Source organism: Heteronotia binoei, chromosome 3, assembly GCF_032191835.1.
Source record: "Heteronotia binoei isolate CCM8104 ecotype False Entrance Well chromosome 3, APGP_CSIRO_Hbin_v1, whole genome shotgun sequence".
NCBI classification, from domain to species: domain Eukaryota; kingdom Metazoa; phylum Chordata; class Lepidosauria; order Squamata; family Gekkonidae; genus Heteronotia; species Heteronotia binoei.
The window spans coordinates 167,345,099-167,368,109 of record NC_083225.1 but is presented as its reverse complement, the minus strand read 5'-3'; the positions used below and the strand labels follow the sequence as shown (position 1 = coordinate 167,368,109).

The 23,011-nt window shown below is 39.7% G+C and overlaps 1 protein-coding gene across 1 annotated transcript in view; it reads left to right on the top strand.

The window, feature by feature from the left end:
• The window catches only part of CUL5 (cullin 5), a 37,616-nt gene extending 18,772 nt beyond the window's left edge, over positions 1-18,844 (top strand). Inside the window, exons 10-19 of the mRNA XM_060234850.1 lie at positions 1,707-1,814; positions 3,977-4,041; positions 5,865-5,997; positions 7,301-7,432; positions 9,188-9,311; positions 9,457-9,632; positions 9,757-9,918; positions 10,435-10,553; positions 10,975-11,098; positions 14,693-18,844. Coding sequence (XP_060090833.1) covers positions 1,707-1,814; positions 3,977-4,041; positions 5,865-5,997; positions 7,301-7,432; positions 9,188-9,311; positions 9,457-9,632; positions 9,757-9,918; positions 10,435-10,553; positions 10,975-11,098; positions 14,693-14,887 — 1,338 coding nt within the window. The 3' untranslated portion in view covers positions 14,888-18,844. The remainder of the gene's footprint in view (positions 1-1,706; positions 1,815-3,976; positions 4,042-5,864; positions 5,998-7,300; positions 7,433-9,187; positions 9,312-9,456; positions 9,633-9,756; positions 9,919-10,434; positions 10,554-10,974; positions 11,099-14,692) is intronic.
• The last annotated feature ends 4,167 nt before the right edge of the window (positions 18,845-23,011 follow it).

Here is a 23,011-nt window from a genome sequence, read left to right as displayed (position 1 = left end):
CTCTGTGCCAGTTATAATTCAAACCAACATATAGGATGCATTCACACTGCTCTAAATAATGCATTTTGCAACTGGATTTTTACAGTGTAAGAGGAGCAAAATTCCAGTTGTAAAATGCATTATTTAGTGTAGTGTGAACGCACCCATAGTGTGCCATGAGAGTTTTCTCACAATAATAGGAATTGTAGGCAACTGACGTTGGCGGCCCATATAGGAAGAAGGTCAACCTTCTGACAATCTTTTCCAGAAGAAGTTTCAGTTGGAGTACCTGGTACATTTCTCTGATTTTAATATAGGGTAGATGACAGCAGCCAGGCTCTCCAGTTTGATCTGTTAACTAGTACATTCCTTCGTTTAAATAGGGATTTGAAGCTGTTTGCATACTATGGTGTAAACAAAACTGTAGAAAGAAATATAAGGCTGGAAGGTACACATAGGGCTGGGTCATGTAGTCCAAACTCTCTGCACAGTGTATGAAATTCACTGCTACCCCCACTCCCTCAGTGACCACTGTTCTACGCCCAGAGGAAGGCAAAAAACCTCCGGGTTCTCTGGACCAAAGTGGTCATGACATTATGTCATAGTTATTGCTAGTACAAATGCAATGGTGAATCACAGTTATGGCTGAAAAGGGAATGGAGGGTATTTGGTGCAGTGGGGAGGAAGTACACAACACAGAGAAGGAGGGTTTATGGAGAATCTGTGATGTGCACACGCCCAGCCACAGGCAGGACTCCCAGTGCCTTGTCCTACCTGAATGGAACATTCCTGTACTCCCAGTCCTGCTTTATGAAAATACAAGGGAGATTTTTAAAGAAATACCCTTTTGAGGGAAAAGGGGGATACATAATTCAGACAACTCTGTGTAATGAGTAATGCAGTTTCTACTTGGAACTGATGACGTGCATCAAAAAAGGTGTAGTTAATATAAATGTTGTGCAATGGATCACATTTTGGAAAGGAGTATGTGTAACTTTAGGGATGGTCACGAACCTAAAAATTCTGGTTCGGTTTAGGGCAGCCCCCAAACCGATCCTTGAAGCAAACCAAACTGAACTAGCTAGAGAAGATACTGAGGACTGGTTTCCCCCCTAGTATAAACACTAAATTGTAACAAGAGGTTGGTGACTCTGAAGAAAATAGGTATAGACTTTGACTAAATGAGCCTACATCTGGCTGCTCATTGTAAAACCATGAGGCTGGACTTCTCTTTGTGATATTATAAGGATTTCCTTCTCTAGAATGTGACAAAAGATTTTTATGATTCTTGCAAAAAGTTATACTACATGTGTTAGCCAGCATATCACAGATTTAAATGTCTGGCAGCCATTTCAACCTAACAGTGAGATGGGTGTGCCTGTCAGCTGTGAAACTGAAATGGCTGGCAGCCATTTAAACGTAACGGGTAAGCTGTGGACCTGCACCTCTCAGCTGTTAGGTTTAAATTATCTGAACAACCAAACCAGACCAGAAGTCTGGTAAATGTTCAGGAAATGTGCCATCCCTGAATATCGGTTCGGGGGCTCTGAACCAGGCCAAGTTTGTGCTGAATTTTTATTCGTAAACTGGTTCATGCCCATCCGTATTTAACTTTAAAGCAAGAGGAATAAACAATTCATAGTTTATCACTGCTGCTAAATAATGATCGCACTTGCTATTTTTGTCACCTTAACAGATTGGCTTTTTATTTTTTGCTTTATTTTTAGGATTCTGAGAAGTATGTAGAACAATTGCTCACGTTATTTAATCGATTTAGCAAGCTGGTAAAAGAAGCTTTTCAAGATGATCCAAGATTTCTTACTGCCAGAGATAAGGTATGCTGTTATACATTCAGTTGACCTGCTTAAATTCTTCATAAGAACAGTTAAATCAAGAAACAATTGTTTATGTTTTTAAAATAAGGGTTGGGCCCCGTGGATCTGTTCCATTCCTTGCACTGAGGAAAGTGCAAGTGATAGTGGGGATGGATCCACAGTATTCATCCCTGTTATAGACAACTGGCTATCAAATACTGTTGCATGTGTCATTTTCACAAGTTCTTTTGTGTATGTTCAAGTATTAATAGCTCCTTTATCTTAGAATCTTCTCAGATAAGAACATAAGAGAAGCCATGTTGGATCAGGCCAATGGCTGATCTAGTCCAACTCTCTGTGTCAGACAGTGGCCAAAACTCAGGTGCCAGACAGTCAGAGAATTTACTGAATGTCCTATTTGTAGGTGTCCCTATTTGTAGAAAAAGCCCAGCAGGAACTCAGTTGCATATTAGACTCCACCCCCTGACTGAACCATTGTTTCACACAGGGTTTTTTGTAGAAAAAGCCCAGCATGAATTCATTTGCATATTAGGTCACAGCCACTGATACCAAGCCAGCTGGAACTGTGTTCCTGTGAGTTCCTAAATTTAACAAAAAAAAAAAAAGTCCTGGGTGTCCCCAACCATTTTTGAGCCTGTAGGTGTCTTTGGAATTACGACACAGAGAGGTGGAGCCAGCCACAAAATGTCAGGATGTCAGGAATATTACTAGCTATTGAAAGTAATTTATGAAGTTGTGAAGCTACTTAAGTAAACGGAATATATTGCTGCTTAGTTTGGACTGATTGTAGGTTGATCATGCTAGTCTGGGTGAATTTCAGTGCTTTATGGATTTCTGAGCTCCTTCCTCACTTCTCATGATCGTTATTTATTCTGTTTTGTGAACCAGGCCAAACATTGTTTAATCTCAAACAGGAATTAGCAGTCAGTATAGGTAAACTGATTCAGATGTCACAGTAAGTAATAGTTGCTAAATGGGTAAAGGAAAGAGGGGAAGCCACAAAGGCAGATGGGAGGGGCATATAATCCATGTTGCTAAATCATGGTCCAACCTGACATCTAAATCAGGTGAGAGGTTGAAATTATTGTTTTAGAGCAGAGGTGTCAAACTCATTTGTTATAAGGGCTGGATCCGACATAAATGGGACTTTGTCAGGCTGGGTCATGTGTGTCATAAAATGTAAGCCAGGTAGCAGAGGTATAAACTTTATGAAGGACACAGACAAACACAATTAAAGATATATAGACATATATATATTTACTTAAAATACAAACATGCTTAAAACTCTTGTGATATTTTGTTTATTTAACAGTCTTTGGTATCTGATGCCTCGCAGACCTTCCCCCACCTTTAAAAGATGCCTGAGTAAAATGGAAAAGTTGCGGAATAGCAGGATTTGGCAATGCAATTTTTAAAATAAGACATCAAGAGAAAGCACATGGCTCACAGTAGAAACTTAAACTATAAAATGCTCTGAGCCTAGGAAAACATGAAATGACTGGTCATTGCAAGTCCTCCTCCCCCCCCCCCCAGTCTGCTTGGAGTGGCAGTGGCTCTCCAAAGTCTCCAGTTTTTTTACAGGATGGTTTGAGATAATTTTGGTTGTCCTCTGCAGCACTTCTTCTGCATTGGAGCCTCACATTAGGGAGGGAGGTTATGTTAAAACTAATATATCTCTGCAAAACTGGAATTCCTTGAATTTGTAGAACTCTATATTTTAACTGTGGTTGGTCCCAAATCTCAATGCTCTTTCCCCCCCACCGGCCCTTAAAAGATGCCTGTCTAAAATGGGGAAATAGTGGGATTTGGCAATGCAATTTGTGAAATGAAACATCAAGAAAAAACACAAGGATCACAGCAGAAACTAAAAATAAAAACTAAAAAAATAGAAAATGCTCTGCATGTAGGAAAACATGAAATAGCTGGAGGAGATGAGTTGGGAATTTTGGCAGCCCCACCCTCTGTTCCCTGCGCGCATAGGTGGCTCAGCCACAGAGTGACCACAGGCAGGGGAGGGGACGGGGGAGAAGAGAGCCATGTGCCAAATTAAAGCCCTGGGCAGGCCTGCTCTGGCCTGTGGGCTGTAGGTTTGACACCACTGTTCTAGAGCTTATTCCTGCAATAACAGAGGTGAGTGACTGATTTCATTTTGTTTTTGCTAGGCATATAAAGCTGTTGTAAATGACGCTACAATATTTAAACTTGAATTACCATTGAAACAAAAGGGGTAAGTAACTTCGATTTGTCTTTGAATTTGGTTGTATTGAGTCTATAGTTGTCAAATTAGCTCTTTTCTTACTTCCTAAATCTTTACTTGCATTCTGTCTGTTGCTTTCAAATCCTAGAGATTCATGCAACAGCCAAATAATTTAAGGTGATATAAAAACCGCTAAAACACTGAATTAATACCTGGCTGTCAAAAAATGAGTAACATAAAGAGCTTTCCTCTCAGAGTTTGAGTTTCCACAAAAAGGTTATTTCATACGTGCTGCTGTTTGCTTGAACTTGGAACACAGATATTCATAATTAAGAATGTCCAGTTTGTGGAAGGTACATTTAAACTTATATAAAATTAGAGCTGGTGAAGAGACAATGACTGAAAGTATAGGAGTGTGGGCTAAAACATTGCTAGGCTAACTCTCGGTGAAATATGGCAAACTACTTTCACTGGAAACTGAGCACATAGATAATCTACAATACAGAGAGACTTACCTTAAAAATTGGTTGTGACAATTGCTAAGATAACATTAGACGATGTGAATTAGATGATGCAGCAGTTATATATATTTCAATGAAAATGTAATTAAAAGCAACTGAAAACAGTTGTCTTAAAACTCTTGCTATGCAATATAATTCCATTCCCTAGAGTCCAGTACCAATAAGGCCAGTGATATATTGTTATTTAGCAAATTTTTATGCTCTCTCTAGGAAACCTACCCAAGGTAGTGTGCAAAATAACGAAGCATTAGCACTAAAAACACCCAACATAAAAACACAGACTATAAAAACAGACTATTGACAATTTAACATAGCAACATTTCTAGACTAAAATAGTGTTAAAAGATCAGCTGCTTAATTAAAAGCCTGCATGAACAAAAACATCTTGGTCTGATACCTAAAACAGGAAACACTGGAGCCAGGCAAGCTTCAAGAGAAGGCCATAACACAAATGAAATGCCTCTACTGAAAAAGCATCTGTCCTTAAAAGGATCAACTAGTAGGTGATGTGAAAAACCTCTGCCTGAGACCCTGAGGAGTTGCTGCTGGTCAGAGTAGGCAGTATTGACTTTGATGGGTCAGTGGTCTCATCCATTGTAAGGCAGCTTTGTGCACTGCATCATATGCTTGCAGCAAGAACAGGTCTGAACCCTTAATTTAAACTATCCTAATCTAGAAGTCGAAACAGGCCCCCTGACCTTCTGACCTTTTCATTCTGAAGCTTCTCTGTTTTAACCCTTGCTTGTTCACTTAGAAGTGGGCTAGCAGTTTAAATCACATTTGGTTGGTGCTTATAGGCCTGTTGGAAAAACTGGTTGTCTTGATCATTCTTGAAGACCTTTCACCATTCTGCACACACTCATCTTTCATACACAATGGTACTCGTTTTCTGTAGCCTTCTGAGTACAATTTATCCTGCTAACTAGTTTGATTTTACTTGCATTAATGAATTAGGAAAATGTGGATCCATCAGAGGAGAAATGACAAATGAAATGTATGGAAACATTGGCACTGTTCTAGCCCTTCAAGAAAATTAAATCATTCTTAATTCGTTAGCAGTAACCAATACTCCCGCTAAGCTGTGGGGTTTTATGAGCAAAAATTCTACTTTGTGAGTTACTGGCATTAAAGTTGTGAGCTACTGCATAAATTATTTTACTCTGGGGTAATTTTTTCTGAACTAAGACACGAATGTGTGAGCTGCAGGCTAAAAAACTGTGAGCTAGCTCACGCTAACTCAGTTTAAAGGGAACACTGAAGTAACCTGTATTTGTATAATGCAGGAATCTAGCATGGAAAATCTTGTGACCACTGCTCCTCATGTTCTGTTAGGGTTGGGTTGAAAACACAGCCGGAGTCCAAGTGCCCGGAGCTTCTTGCTAATTACTGTGACATGTTGTTAAGAAAAACGCCACTTAGCAAAAAACTGACCTCTGAAGAAATTGAAGCAAAGCTTAAAGAAGTGGTATGTTCTTGTTGTTTTTATTACTTTTAATTTGGGAGAAATACATTTCATGGTTGTGATTCTGCCCCCCTTAAACATCTCATCACTACCTTGCCTTCAAACACACCAGAGTACTAAACAAATGGTTGCAGAGTTCAGAGCTAAATTGGTTCACGTATAATTGAGTTGCATAGTTATACTGTGTTTGACTGGTAAAACAGATTGCCAGCAAGTTAGTGCACTGTTATGCATATCTTTTTCTTTCTTCCCTTTTTTTTTTGGGTGGGGGAGTGTGTGTGACTTTCTGGCATGCTCTTGTCAGCTTGGTGGCATTGGCAACTACTGGTTGTGTATTATCAGTATTTAGCGCGCGCTCTCTTTCTGTATTTGTGTGTGTGTCTGCACCTGAAAGTCATGTTGACCTCTGGTGATTGACTTCTACTGAAGGCCTGGAGGATATTCAGAGAGGTGGCTGAATAGAGCCTGCTGCTGTCCTCCCAACTGGGTATTTCAAGGAAGTCTCCCATCCAAGTACTAACCACAGTCACCCCTGCTTAGCTTCCGAGATCTGAGGCGATCGGACTTCCCTGGGCTCTCCAGGTCAGGGAATATAGCCCTTTCTCATTCTTACGGAGTATTCATAAACAGCTCCATATATCAAGGGCTATGGGAAAAAGTGACCGTCATGTTTGAATCTGAAAACCTTAGTGCATCAAGTTGGGATAACTTTCCTCTGCCCTTCATTATTCTGTTCTTGAGCAAGATGTTTGAGGATGTGATGGCAACATTCCTGAATTAATTATTATTTCAGTTCGTTCCATTTTGGTTATTGGCCTTGTTTTGTAACAGAGACCGCCTTGGTCACCTTAGCAGGTGACTTGTGTCTGGAAATAACATCAAATCTGGGGTTCTTAGTAGCAAGGATGGGAAATGTCTTGAAATACATATTGTAAAATGTAATCACTGTATTTTTAAATTGTTCTTGCTATTTGCCACTTCAGGGCCTACTTTTTAGGTTAAAATGGTGTAAAAATTCAACATATTATGTGTCAGCATCTGCATGTTACTGTATGTACTTTACTGTATAAAAAAAAGACTGATCAAAAGGAGAACAGAAAGTTTGAAGTAAAGTCATGCAACATTGTTCCTTGGTGAAACCTAGGCAAGAGACTTGGGATGATGTGTGTAGTATGTTGATAGACTGTGTCTAATGACAAGAAGATAAATTTGGGATTAAGTCATTAGTACCTTGTGGTAATCTGTAGAGGAAGTATGTGCTAATTGTGGAGAGTGAAATTTGTTCAATGCTTTTTTTAAAAAACAGCTGTTGGTGCTTAAGTATGTACAGAACAAAGATGTGTTCATGAGATATCACAAAGCTCATTTAACAAGGCGTCTTATATTGGATATATCAGCAGATAGTGAAATAGAAGAGAACATGGTGGAATGGCTGAGAGTGAGTATTATCAAATTCTGTTGGCTTTTTTCTTTCCTCCCTTAAAAAATAATTGAATTCAAATAATAATACCTGCTGTTTTTCTTTTAATGATGCTATTTGTGCTGTATCTCTAGAACTATTTGCAAACGTACAAAATAAGGTTTGTAGAAAATCTATTCTGAAAACAAATCTTGTCCATCTAATCATTGGATTTATGCATTGAAAGTTAATAGTGGCTGTTTTTCACAAGACTGTTGTATAGCCATTAAACTGCTTAGCAAATAAACCATTTAATATATATTTGACTTGGATTATGATCCTTCTGATGCTGTGACAGCCATGTCAAGATGGCTAGCTGGTTAACTGTGGATCCTGTTCTGTCTACACCTGATCATGCTATACTACATGTGAGGCACAGCACTCCTTCTTTCCATAGGGTTGACTGGCATGATAAATGAGTCCCTCCCCCCTCCCCGGTATTACTTCTAGGCACCCCTTATTTTGGAAAATAAGGAGTGACTTCAAAACATATGTATAAATGTAGAGAACCTTAGGCCAATGTCATCAGAGGACTTTCAGGATGGCTGCTTACTTTGTGAAGGAAGGGTTGCTTTGTGACTTGAGGATGTGGCACCAAACTCTTTCTAGCTAACAGGAAGGATATACTTGAAGTTTAAAAATTGTGAAGAAGGATATAGCAAGAGAACTCTTCTCCACCTCCCCAAAAAGTGGATTGATGGGTTGTAGGTTCATGAAGTATAAAAGGAAATACTGTATCACACAGTTTGTGGAAATTGTACTTGATTATTTGAAAAGGATTCATAGAGGATGGATCCATCAGTCTCTGTATATCTCTGCCAGTTGCTGTGTGGGGGGGGCATCATTAGAGGGGAGGCTTTGTGCTCTGTGCCCCTGCTGTGTGGTCCTTCCAGGACATCTGGTTTTCCACTTTTGGAAAGTGGTTGCTAGACTAGGTGGACTGTATGATTGCTCCTGAAGGGATTTTCTCATGTTCTTAAACTGCCTTTCTAACTGATAGTTGGATTGATTCTGTGATTGTGCTTAGATGTTTTGCAAAAGGAAGAGGGGAAAATAATAGAAATAATCATAGCTGGCATTGCTCTTCCTTGGAGTCCAAGCATAATTTGAAACTTATACCACTGTTGAAGATTTTTAATATTGAAACGGAGAAATAAAATGCCTGGGGTCTTTGTCTGGACTTTGTGGGCTAGCAGAATTCAATGTGGAACTGGAATTCATTTTTCATCATTAATAATAATTTTGTTTGCCTAGTGTCGGAATATAATTTTGTTATACTGAAATTATATAAAAGCCATGAAATGCCATAGAGTAGCTTTCCCAATTCCTACCTTTAAAAAATTGGCTTCACTCATGTGTAGTTCTGTAGCTGGCCACTTTGAAATTGTCAGATGTGTTGAAACAGGTGTAAAGTGTGAGAGTCAAACTTCTGGTATTGCAAGGTGGACTGGTTACTAAGGCATATACTTCTTTATCCGATTTGGATACTGTGTATTAACTGGGGAGATGAATGAGTAGCAGTACTCACAGCTGCTTGTACACACAGGACCTTTTTGCTTCCCTTACCTTGTCAGATCTACATAGTCGTTTAATATACTTTTAAAGTTACCATGATGCATTTAACTACACTTTATACTTTGGTGTTTACTCCATATATGTAAGCAATGGAGACTTCTGTTATAAAAGTTCTTATTTTTAGGATCCTGATAAGTTTAATTTGATATCTCTGTGCAGGAAGTGGGAATGCCTGCAGACTATGTAAATAAACTAGCAAGAATGTTCCAAGATATAAAAGTATCTGAAGACTTGAACCAGGCCTTCAAAGAAATGCACAAAAATAATAAATTGGCCTTACCAGGTACTTTTTCCTCTCCTGTTTGTATTGAGCAAATTGTTTTCATAACTAACTGCATGACCTTAGACTTGTATCTGCTTATCAGAGCTCATTTTTCTGCTGGTCACATGTTGTATTCCAAGTGTTTCAACATTTTTATTTTTTGCAGCTGATTCTGTGAATATAAAAATTTTGAATGCCGGGGCTTGGTCCAGAAGTTCTGAGAAAGTGTTTGTTTCATTGCCAACGGAACTTGAAGATCTCATCCCTGAGGTAGAAGAGTTCTATAAAAAGAACCACAGTGGCAGGAAACTTCACTGGCATCACCTGATGTCCAACGGAATTGTATGTTATGTTTGCAGCAGCTGCTTCTCCTTTACAATGATTTAAAACATGCTTGCTCTTGGCAAACTGGAAGTGTTTGTACATTTCTGTACAGCTGATGCTCTTTGTTTGCCATCATTAACAGATAACTTTTAAGAATGAAGTTGGCCAGTATGACTTGGAGGTGACAACTTTTCAGCTGGCTGTGCTTTTTGCATGGAACCAAAGACCACGAGAGAAGATCAGCTTTGAAAATCTTAAACTGGCGACAGAACTCCCTGATGCTGAGCTTAGGAGAACTTTATGGGTATGGCTGCATTGCTTAAAACTGCTTTATTGGTTATGGGATCCTGGGAGTATCGTGCAAGTTTTGGATGAAGTTTAGCAGTCAAGGTGTTGGACTAGGATCTGGGAAACTCAGGTTCAACTCCACGGAAATTCACTGGGCAACCTTTGGCCAGTCTTTCTGTCTGCTGTCTTTCTCTGACCTGCCTCAAGGGATGTTGTTATGGGGATAAAGTGCAGGAGTGAACAACAATGTAACTTGCTTTGGGTCCTCGTTGGAGAGGAAAGTGGAGTATAAATATGTGAATTTAAAATTTAAAGAATCCTTTGCCACTATTTTAATGTTGAACAGTTCAACTGAGTATCCCGATGGATAATACTCAAAGACTGAGACAATAAACTCCAGTTTATTAACAGATTCCTGTGCCCAACAAAGCCCTTCACTTTTATTTCATCATTACCTTGAGTCACTGATTTTTTTTTAGCTTAATGACATCCAATTCATCATTTCTTCTTGTTCTTTTTTTCTTCTTAACAGTCCCTTGTTGCATTTCCAAAGTTGAAACGTCAGGTTTTGTTATATGAACCTCAAGTCAATTCACCCAAAGACTTCACAGAAGGAACTCTCTTCTCCGTGAACCAGGAGTTCAGCTTAATGTAAGACGAATTTAATTTATTTACTTATGTTATTTATAGTCACTGAGACTCAGGGCAGATTGCACAGTGTAAGTTGATTCAGTCAATAGGATGAGACATAAGATGTTACTGCTTGCTTTTTTCCTGTGTATTTCTTAGAAAGCAAATTTTAATGTTTACTGGCCCATCTAGTCCTAAAATTTATCTTGGAAGTTCATCCCATTGTGGCAGATTTTAAAATGCAATGCCCCTGCACTTTGTGTCTGACAGTAGCCTTCTATTATAGTTGGGAGTAAATGTTTAGTTAAAGACTCTGGAACACGAGAGCTGAGAGTCGCTTTGCCTAAGATCCTGGAAATGTTAGATGGGATGAAGGAGCCCCTTACAACCCTGAGTTGCAGGGGTTTTGTCTTTAGCTTCATCTCCTGTTTGATTCTTTCAGAAAAAACGCTAAAGTTCAAAAAAGAGGTAAGATAAACCTAATCGGTAGACTGCAACTAACTACAGAGAGAATGCGAGAAGAGGAAAACGAAGGGATAGTTCAGCTAAGAATATTACGAACCCAGGTATGTTACCACCGCAGTGTAACTTACTGAATGGCTTTCCAGTTTTCTGACTGCAGCTTCAGTTTGTGATGCATTCTTAAATAGGTAGAACGTTGTAGTTGTGATCTGTTGGTATACTGTTAGAAAGTTTGGGAGCACCTCAGTGGTTGACAGTTGGGCTCCCTCCCCACCATTTGCAGTGTCTCTAGTTTGAGAAAAAATAGAAAGTGGTCCCTCACATGATACCTGTGAATGCCATGGTGCCTGCCAACAACTTTTCTGGTGCCCACCAAGTGCTTTTAGGCAGTGGGTTGGCCTTTACCCAGCATGGCTTCTGATTGGCTGTGCAGATTAAAAGCCATCTTTTTAAAAATACCTTCTGCTTGAAATGCTGAAGAATTACTATTTGAGCTGTGCAGTTTCACTGCCTGATAATTTGTGGTTGGCTCAGTCTCTAATGGCAGCCATTTTGCAATTATGTCCACTGCACTGTGTCAGAATTCCATAGGTGCCTGCAGACTATAAAAGGTTTGTGATCCCTGGAACAGAACAACTGATGGTGTAGGATGTGGAAAGGCATATTTAATTATTTCTCTTTGTGATCAAAAAAGCTTGACAATGCAGGCAGTTGAAAATGAGTTTTGCTCTATAGTGATGCAAAGCTTAGATGGGCAACTTTACTAGAGGCTCATGTTCATGCATATTTTAGTACTAATGGAGCAGCAAGGCTAACAGTGCAGTTCTAAACAGCTACACCCTTTGCTTAATATGGTATAACTCTTAGGACTGCTGTGATTCATAAAGTTATTACGACTAGGGCCATTCCTGCAAGAGTACCAAAACATGCATGCTCTCAGCAGCATCGGCACAGACTTCAGATTCCTAAGAATCTTTGCTTTTATTTTAACAAGTCCTCTAGTATCTAGCCATTATGGCTGAAAGTGGTTTTGTATGTGTATGTGTGTGTTGGCAGTGCCTTTTGGAATTCTAGATGCCAGGAAAGCAGCTGAATAAGATTTATCAGTAGTTTAAAGCAGTACTTCAATGTTTTCAGTCCTCCTTTGACTAGCAAATCCAGAATAAGTTATGCAAAGTAGCAAAAACTGCAAAACAATAAGTTTTTCTATTTGCATAATTTATGCAACTAACAGAATTTTGATCAGCTGGGTGCAGTCTCTTTTTTTTAGCGTACTATATTCACAGCCCCAGTTGTAATTCGGTTGAACTTGTACAACAAAGGAAAGTTGCAGTTCCATGGCAGAGCTTGTGCTGGAAATCCCAAATTTGATTTTAGTCAGCTCCACTTAATAAGGAATTTGGGGCTTGGAAAGCCTCTGCCTCAATCCTTTGAGAGCCGTTGCCTGCTGGAATAAAGAGGACTAGAATAGGTGGACCCTTCATTTCCCTCAGGATAAAGCAGTGTGACATGATGTAGCACAGTAAAACAAGCTGAAGTGGGTGAGATTGTAGGGAAATTAAACTGACAGGTAATCTGTCAACCCCGGAAATTAAATTGACAGATTATCTATCAGCCCTTCTCCATTGCCTACAAAAGGAGTATATCGAGTCACTTTGGAGATTAAATTTTCTTCATGCAGCTGTCTCGCTTTCACTTTTTGGCAAGAAGAATGACAAAGGCTGGTGGCAGCAAATAGATGTCCATAAATAGATATTCATTTGGCTCAGCCTGTGTGGCATTGACTAGTTCCTGTGCATGATGGCTCCGTTCAACAGAATGGGCTCCCTGAAGAGTCAAGAGTGGGGGGGGGTCACCTTCTTGGAGATCTTCAGGTTTTAAATGGAAATGGTTTTTAACTATTATTGTAAGCTGCTGTAAACTACAAGGAAAGGGGGGGGTATAAATGTTTTAAATAAATATATAAACAAATAAATTTATGAATAAGTATAAATATGTTTTAAATACATAAATGCGATAGTAATAGATTTTGTCTTGTGTTCCCACACTAGCACTTTATGCCAATTCATAACTTCTTAGTATTAATAAATGAAGGATGTTGCAAGCTTTAGGAGAGTGAGCCCACCTGCCACTCTGAGAATGACATGTGTGTGTATATGTGTGATTTGCTTGGTTTTATATGCTCCTTTTCGGTTTCAATATTGGCTCCAAAGGCATCTCCAGTTATCTCCCTTTTGATCTGAAGTTCATGACTTTTTTGCATGTTGCCATTCATATAAGAAATGGTTAGCAACTTGTGCTGCCCTGTTTATTCAGGCTAAATACAGTGCTTTTGCATAAGCTTAGGCTTGCTGTTTACTTTAAACAAGACTTATCCTTTTCAAAGTTTCATGTGTGCATCTTTAAGAACATAAGAGAAGCCATGTTGGATCAGGCCAGTGGCCCATCCATTCCAACACTCTGTGTCACACAGTGGCCAAAAAATGTGTGTGTATATATATACACATATTTATACACACTGTGGCTAATAGCCACTGATGGACCTCTGCTCCATATTTTTATCTAACCCCCTCTTGAAGCTGGCTATGCTTGTAGCCACCACCACCTCCTGTGGCAGTGAATTCCACATGTTAGTCACCCTTTGGGTGAAGAAGTACCTCCTTTTATCCATTCTAACTCGACTGCTCAGCAGTTTCATTGAATGCCCATGAGTTCTTGTATTGTGAGAAAGGGAGAAAAGTACTTCTTTTTCTACCTTCTCCATCCCATGCATAATCTTGTAAACCTCTGTCATGTCATCCCGCAGTCGACGTTTCTCCAAGCTAAAGATCTTTCTAAAATCAACAGCTTTCCTAGTGAAAGAGTTCATGTTTAGAATCCATTTCACTTACAGACATGGTTGCTGTTTCTGTTTCTTTCATGCTGGTGCTAATAGCAGGTCTGGAGTTTATCTCCCAAGTGTGGGTTCCTGGAGCAATGCGTTTAACAATCTTGGCCTTCTGGTCACCTGTGTGGTAACTAATGGCATTGTTAAAGAAGACAATGTGGGTATAACCAGGGCTTTTTTTGTAGTAGGAACTCCTTTGCATATTGGGCCACACACCCCTGTTGTAGCCAGTCCTCCCAAGAGCTTACAGTAGGCCCTGTACTAAGAGCGCTGTAAGCTTTTGGAGGATTGGCTACATTGGGGGGGGGGGTGTCCTAATATGCAAACAGTTCCTGCTACACAAAAAGCCCTGCGTATAACCCTGCTAAAGATGGCTGGCCTGGGCTTGGCTATCCATGAGAGGTATTACCCGCAAGCTCCACATTAGATCCTGAGTACCACTACCGTAATGAAGTCTGCAGATTAGGACTTCCTGGTCTCTTTCATCTTGCTACAGCTGGCTGGTTGAAACTCTGATCCTGGTGGGTTAAGTGACTCTCAGGAGCCATGAGGGAAACAAAGTGGGGGCCTGCAGTAGAAAGGGGCATAAGGAAATGCCCTCCCCCCGAACAGAAGTACCATTCTGCTGACATAACACCACCTTAGGATGCACTCTGCCATTCAAGTGCCACTGCCCCCATCTAAAATGCAAACTCATGCTTGTGAAACTGACTGTATGTTTTGTCTGCCGTTCAGCTAATTGGATGCAGCTTTGCTAGGCGTGATCAACATATAACAAAAGCACCTTTTCCCCTTTCTTGTCCTTCCTTAGGAGGCTATCATCCAAATAATGAAGATGAGGAAGAAAATTACTAACGCTCAGCTTCAGACTGAACTGGTAGAGATATTAAAAAACATGTTCTTGCCGCAGAAGAAAATGATAAAAGAGCAAATTGAATGGCTTATAGAACACAAATATATCAGAAGAGATGAATCGGATATCAACACTTTTATATACATGGCATAGCACGGAGGCTCACTGGAAGATGCCAAGAAAGACATGCATTGAAAGGTGGCGTGGGCAGACAACTACCGGAAAAGGGACTGAGCAGGAGAAGGACTCGTTTTGACTTGCATTACATATTCAGATCCCTTGCCTTGCCTTACCAGAGAGGACTTTTGTTTTGCCAGCCTTTTTTTCAGCTAGCATGACGGCATTCCCTTCACTTCGCACACGTTTTTAACAGCATGCTGGGTTTTTTGTTTTTGTGGGGAATTTTAGATTCACGGAGAGCCTGTTTGTGAGCTTTTTTTTTAAAAGGTTTGATTTACTCCCACATGGGGGGAAAAAACAGATTCGGGATGGGGGGGGGGAAGGGTTAGACGAATGATACTTGCACAAGGAAAAGATCTTCAAATATTCATGCACTGAGGAACTGCTGTTTGTTTTGTTTTTAAACAACAACAAACAAACAAATAGGACTAGACATAGCACTTCACAGTTTGTGTTTTGAACCAACCACTTAAATATGCTGTTCTCCTTTGATCTCTTTTTATGTTTAGGGTTAGAACAACACATGCTCATCATAGCGGAAGGTCCGTGTTTATCTGTCGGCTCACTCAAGGGCTTCAGAACACCTGGACTTGGATATTGAGACACACGGGTGTTAAATATGATATTTCCAGTTGGTCAGTTTTCTTTACAAAACTGTGGCTGAACAGTGATTTGTTTATATGGACAGGTTGGCTTCAATCCCCTTTCTAAAAAAAGAAGTGTTGCTTTCTCTTAAACATCAGTTCACCTTTTAAAAAACTGTTTCATGAATTGGTCTGTTTATAGTGAAACAAAATAGAAATATTAAGTGTATTTCTTTGTACATTTAATATTTGCAATTCACTGTGTTAATATGCTTGTATAAATCTGAATGCATTAAAATAGCCAATGCACAAGTACCCCTTCCATAGGAATTAACGTTTTGACAATCCCTCTATTTCTTCCTTGATTATTTATTTGAAAATATCTTACTGTTACTTTTAAAAATACAATTCTGCTCTAAAAATGATGGTGTGGAAAAAGACAGTTCTTTAGCCTGGTGGGTAGCTCTGGTTTTATATGCTTTTTTATATATATAAAACCCCCCATCATCATTTTCCTGCTTTTTATGCTTATGCTGACTGTAAAACAATTTAAAAGATCATGCAGCTGTTCTAACAAGCACTGCTGCCGCCGCCAGCTTCTGTTTATTTCAGTGTAACCTCTCAGAGCCCCACTTGTGGATTCCTTCTCTCTCCCATTAAAAAAAATTGCACCCATCTTATAAAAGCAAAGCAACTTGGAAATGTACATTAAGGCTTAAGTGAAAATATGCTTTGCTGAGAGCAAGAAAATATCTGTATTATGGATTAAAGCAAAATGCAGTCCTAAATACCAGTCCTAAATAATTGCTCACCCTGTCATAAACAATTGCTTACCATCTTCAGTTGATTTGAAATGTCTGTCATTGCTTTGGATTTTTGTTTGTGGCCTTGATGGTGATAAAAGGCAATACAATCTGATGGAGAGAACCCAGCTTTTATTATACCCTGCTGTTCGTTTCACAGATTAGAAAGCAGCTTTGCAAAACTAGCTTGGGAATTTTGTAGGCCCAGATGCCCATTCCCATCTCGGTCAGTTAGCCTTGACCTCCTCTCTGATGATTAGCGGTGATGTTTAATAATCCTGACTATTGTGGATCCTGCTTATTGGGTAAAAGGAGAGGCCCTCACGCAGGTATGTGTGCAGAGATAACTTTATAAGGGCTCTTGTATTCCATGACCATAGGTTTCAACAATATCTGTTCACATAGAGTGGGTTTGTATCTGAATCTCTGCCCTTAAGTGAGCTCCAAAGTACAAAATGGGGGCAGAGTGAATTCTCCTTGAAAAACATCTTATGTAAAGGCAGGTGAATGAAAGGGGTTACGGAGTTAAAATCCCATGCTTTCAACTTCAGAGTTGTTGAAAAATGTTGTGGATGAAAAAGTGATTTCATGCATCTGTCAGTCACAGGCTGAAAATGTTAAAGAAATCTATAGTTGGTTCCTTGGAGTGTGTTTTGTATATGCTGTGGGATTTCTAGAACTCTGCATTTGATTCGGAAGGACACTGAGCAGCAGTGAGGTGGAGAAAGATACAGATGTGTATAGATGTTTCTCCTATAACATTTTGATTGGATTTTTTTGTATTATAAGGGTCCCTTTTGATTCTGTGTAGTGGGCATAACATGTTAACTATAAAATCAGCTAAAATCCTCAGTTTTACTTGGCCCCCCCCTCTCTTTTTTGGGAAAACACTGACACTATATCCTTTGAAATTATTCCCCTTGCAGTTCGTGGAAGTACAAATATTTATGAAGCCTGGAATTAGTGGCTGGGGTTGAAATGGTCTAAATGGTGCTCAGACTTCCATTTGTGTCCTGGTTCTATGAAGACCCACTGCAGAACTTTGTTTCTCCATCTTCACCCCAAAAAGCCATTCCTGGAGACTGAGGGAGGGGTCTCCAGAGCAGGTAACCAATGCTACACAAGTGGCTGCACTTGGAAGTGAAAACTGCCATTTGCTCTCCCCCGCCCCCCGCGATACATGTGCAGAAGCTCTTTAGGTGTGCACATGAAACTATTTAGGGCTTGCCAATGAGTAATTTTCAGAAAGAATTCTGTCTTGTGCATTCATGCTGAACATTGAGCGCTTGATGTGTCCATATTTTCACATATGAAATAACCTATAAGTTGACTAATTGCATGTAAGGCAAGGGGCAATCTGTGTGCTTGTAACAGTAACATTTTCAACTGCTTTTTTGTGTATGTTAGAACAAGATGTCATGTTGAACACAATCTGAAAAAAACGAACACACACACCAGCAATTTTTTTAACAGCTGCAGAATCACATTTAGCATTCTTCGTCAGGACAACTTTTCACCAAGATGCCCTTAAGGCTAACATCAGGAATAGAACAGTGGTCCTTCCCACCCCTGCCCCCACCCCCCTTTCTTTTTGCAGGAAGATGAAAACATTCAGATCATTAAAAATGGATGGAATTATCCTTCATTGCAATATGGAAACGTGGCACTTTTGAATATGACTTTTAGCTTTGGATCTCTTTCTCCAAATACTTAGCATAAAGAGGGTGCTGCTTTTGAACAAACGTTAAAAATAGGTTACTGCAAAGCACTGCTATTGTGGTTGGTATTAAAGCAAATTTCTAGATGTGACAAATAATGTAAGTTGCGTTGATTTTAAGCATTGTTCTAAAAACACTTTGTCCCAACAAATGAGGTTCAGATTTAATCATTTTGAAGTCTTCCACTTTTTCCCTTTACCCCACTGGTGTCCCTGGTTTTCTGTCTACTCATTTGTTTCCATCTGTTGTTCTTGTTGGAGTAGAATGTAGTTCAATTGCATTTTAGCGGTGGCTCCTCTCCCTCCCCCTTTCCTCCCAACAATGTCATATGGCCTAAGAAGTCAATCATTTTGGATTTATTTGCATTGTGATATCTGTTGTAAAAGATAAAAATTTTAACAAATACAGTCAAATAAAAATATTTGATAATTTCATGGAAAGATTTGGTATCTTAAGTGCAAAACTATTTTCTATTTTCATGGAACTGGCTGGGATGCTATCTTTGTAAATTTGGGGTCCTATTTGTGAAATAAATACATGAGAGCTTTCCTGTTAATAGACTATATGTAGCCTGGAGTGCAGTGCAAACTTGAGTTTCCTAGGTTGTAATATCTATCTACATACGGTTATTTACATTTTTTTAAATGTGTGCCACTACAAACTGAGATAAAATGCTGTACAATTTTGACTGGTAGCAGTTTTTTCTTGTATGGCAGCCTGGCTGAACTATTTTGATGTACTGCTTAATTTTTGAATTTTATTTTTTAAGTTGTATAATTTATTTTCTTGCAAAATGTAATATAAAATATTATAAAAAAATCAAAACATTGTTGTGTCCTCTCCAGAGCCTTTCCTAAACAAGCATAGAATTCATCTGCTAAGCACAGTTCACTGAAGTAGGAATCCTAGAATATGACTCTTTTAATGAAAGATTCTGGTTCCAGTATGCTGGTTTGAGTTCTGGTAGCCTTATGCTCTTGTCTGCTTTAAAAACCACGTTTTCAATTTAATAGGATCTAGATGAGCGACATAATGGGGATGCATCACACTGTATAGTGGGAGCTTGACTTATAGCCCTGAATGCTATAAAAACATAAAATGTAATGGTATTCTGTCAGCTATGGAGGATTGTCAGGATGTATGTAACTGGGAAAGGAACATGTTCTGTGCCAAACACTTAAATTCCCATCTGGTTTTTCATGTGTTCCAATAAGATGTAATGATGATCCATGAAACTAAAATCCACTGAGAGATCTGCAAGAATCAACTATTTATCCATTCCCTATCAACTTCTTTCCCTAGTTCCAACTTAAAGCAGTATCTATCCCAAAAGCAGGCCAGAAGCTGGATTAGAACAGAACAGGGAAGTCCGCTTTCTCCAAAAGTTCTTGGAATAGTAAAGCAACCACTTGCTCAATACCTTGCTCCCCAAACTTTTTGGCAATTCCCCACAATCTTGGGGGTTTTTTTCATGCATTATAAGCATAGTCCATAGGGCAGTTAATAATTTTTAATACTTGGTTGGATTTAGATACAAAACATGTAAGTAGCAGCCCCACAATAATAGGGTGCAGTTGGGCTACACCAAATCCACTTTTTCTGTTCTTTAAAAGAATGAATCTGATCTCAAGAAGCAATGATAGCTGAGAATCTCTGGAAATAACCATTCTTCTGGTGCCTTGCTGTGTGCTTTTACAGATTCATGAGGAGAGCAATGGGGGGCAGTGTTAGATTGATTCCACTAATTTAACAAACAGAGATACCTTACAACCAGATAAAGTAGCAGAAATTCCTGCCTAAGAGGACTGCTGTAAATAATGCAGAAACTGTGGAAATGTTAGTTTTTTAAATGCAACAAAAACAAGAGAGTGCACTAAATTACAAGGCTATAAAAAGCACTGTCTTTAGGAATTCCACTGTATAACAACCTGTATCAAAACACAGGTGATACTAGGGGATTGGCAAATGCAATCTAAACTGCAAGAATGAAGATGTCCCTGTGTAAAGTAAGCATGATGATGCTGGTACTTCGAAACACTGAAGCAGCATCCTTGGTTTATGCTGCATGACCCAATCTCTTCTGAAGTTCAGGGGAATCATGCAAGCCATAACATTTGAGGGCTGATCAGAAGAAAATAATTCAACTAACCCAAGGCCTAGGGAGCATCTAAAAGAGTGGTCTCATGCACTTTTTAACAATTGAATGTTTCCATGCAGAAATTCATAAACTTCTCATATGACCATTCTGCTCCCACCCGAGATTACTGAAAGTTAACTAAAATAACATTTACATAGCTCAAAGCCTATTGTAAGCTAATCTTGTGCAAAGAACTTTGGTTTTATTGCCTAATCCTTTACAGCATGTTGCATATTCACAGGGCTTCACAGTCTTATCTTCTAAGCAATAAAACTCCCAGCAATTAGATAGAAAATATGGATAAATAACAAAATAGCTCAATTGCTTACAAATAAAAACTTTAGGTCAGGTCCAAAGGCTTAGTTCTGTTGCTTTTTAAAATCCAGAAATCTAACACCACAAAACTATTAACGTGATGTTGTTTCCTGTATAGGGGTTGACGGTCTGCAGTGAATATAAATTAAATTTTGTGGGTTTCTTCTTTAGTAAGCTTCAATGGGACTTTTGTTATTTGGGGAACTTAATTGCAATATCATTTGGTTTGAAAAGTAAACTTTTTGACAAATATGTGTTGCATTCAGGATTGCTAAAATGAGTAAGAGTGTATGTTTCACCAGAAAAATATGAACTCACATATATTAGTGACACTCACCAAGATGTTCTCACCAAGGAACATCACATGAGCCCAAGTATTCCCTGAATATGTACATGTTGTTCCTCATTCCTAAAGATTCAGGGCTGAACTCTCCCTAGAAGCTGAAAAGATCAAAGGGAGGGTATTTGTACTTTAGTCAAATTATGAGCAGATGGGAGTCACTAGAAAAGGAGAGCCAGTTTGGTGTAGTGGTTAAGTGTGTGGACTCTTATCTGGGAGAACCGGGTTTGATTCCCCACTCCTCCACTTGCACCTGCTGAGATGGCCTTGGGTCAGCCATAGCTCTGGCAGAGGTTGTCCTTGAAAGGGCAGCTGCTGTGAGAGCCCTCTCCAGCCCCACCCACCTCACAGGGTGTTTGTTGTGGGGGAGGAAGGTAAAGGAGATTGTGAGCCGCTCTGAGACTCTTCGGAGTGGAGGGCGGGATATAAATCCAATATCTTCATCTTCTTCTTCTAGAAAAGACAATAATGCTAGTAAGAGTTGAAGGCAGAAGGAAGATCCAACTTGAGATTGACTCTATCAAGAAAGCCATGGCCCTCAGTTTGCAAGACCTGAGCAAGGCTATTAATGCCAAGATGCTTTGGAGGTGATTAATTCATAGGGACATCATCAGTTGGAAGCAACTTGATGACCTGCTGGATATCATGCTTATTTTGTTCTTCAGCAGTCGGTTCTGCACTACCTACAGGTTAATAAACTGATCAAAACAGTTCCCTTGCTTGCTACAACAAAATTAATAGAACATTTAGTGTTAAAATGACTGGTTATACTATGTATAACAGAACAGCTGTAACACACATTTAGTATCATCTGAATAGGCAACTGCGGAAGAAGTAAAAATGTAGTGTGCTGTATTTAGGTTTCCATGCATTCCCTTTCTTTCTGCAGCCCTTGATAAGCTGCCCGTGTGTGTGCGTGGGGTGCCATTGGGAATGGTGTGGAACCTGGCTTGCAGTAGAGAGTTGGAAGAAATTGTTATTCTGCTCCTGCAGGACCTCTCTCTCCTGCAAAAGAAGGCTGGGCTCTACAACAAGTTGCATTCAAGTGCATGCACATATCTATAGCTGTGGCTTGCAGTCAAGATGTCCTCTCCTCTCAGAGAATCTAATTTCTAGAAAAGTAAAGACAGTGAAGCCACAAGGGGTTTTTCATTATTGATTGCCTTTATAGCCCACCTTTCTCAGTGAGACTGAAGGTGGACTACCAGATATACAGTTGTTGTTCAGTTGCACACAGGGTTGTCTTAATGCATGGGCCCATGGGCCCCACGAGCATAGAGGCCCCATACTAATCTGTGTATGATGCAGTACTAATAACCATTTACATTTTTATTCCTGTGAGTAGTTGTTGTAGGGGCCCAGTACACTGCTTTGCCCGGACCCCATAATGCCGTTAAGATGCCCCTGGTCGCACAGTCAAGTCCAACTCTTGCAACCCCATGGACCAAGTCATGCCAGACCCTCCTGTTTTCCACCATCCTCTGAAGTCTGCTCAAATCTGTGTTAATTACATCAGTAACACTGTCCAGCCACCTCATCTTTTGCCCTTCCCTTCTTTTGCCTTCTGTCTTTCCCAGCATCAGGAACTTCTCCAGTGAGTGCTCCCTTTTCATTTGATGGCAACTAATATAAGGTGACTAATGAGCAATTCAGTTGGGACTAATGAACAGTGCAATCAAAATTATACTATAAACACAAAGTGGATTTCAAGAGGAACAAAGTTTGAGTCTAGTGAGCATATGAACATATGAAGCTGCCTTATACTGAATCACACCCTCGGTCCATCGAAGTATTGTCTACTCAGACTGGCAGTGGCTATCTAGGGTCTCAAGCTGAGGTTTTTCATGCCTACTTGCCTGGACCCTTTTTTTAGTTGGAGTTGCTGGTGATTGAACCTGGGACCTTCTGCTTACCAAGCAGCTGATCTACCACTAAGCCACCATCCCTCCCAAATGTGGCACCTTTAAGACCAACAAAATTTAATCCTGGGTATAAGCTTTCCAGTGCATGCACACGAGAGTTTATACCTTGAATAAAACTTAGTTGGTCTTAAAGGTGCACTGCACTGGACTCAAACTTTGTTCAATTCTTTCAGACCAACACGGCTACCCACTTGGATCTACAACCCCATACAGGCAGCTACACACAGACGCCGATTCAGCCCCTTCTCTCTAGAAGACCTGCAGAGCCCGCCGCTCTC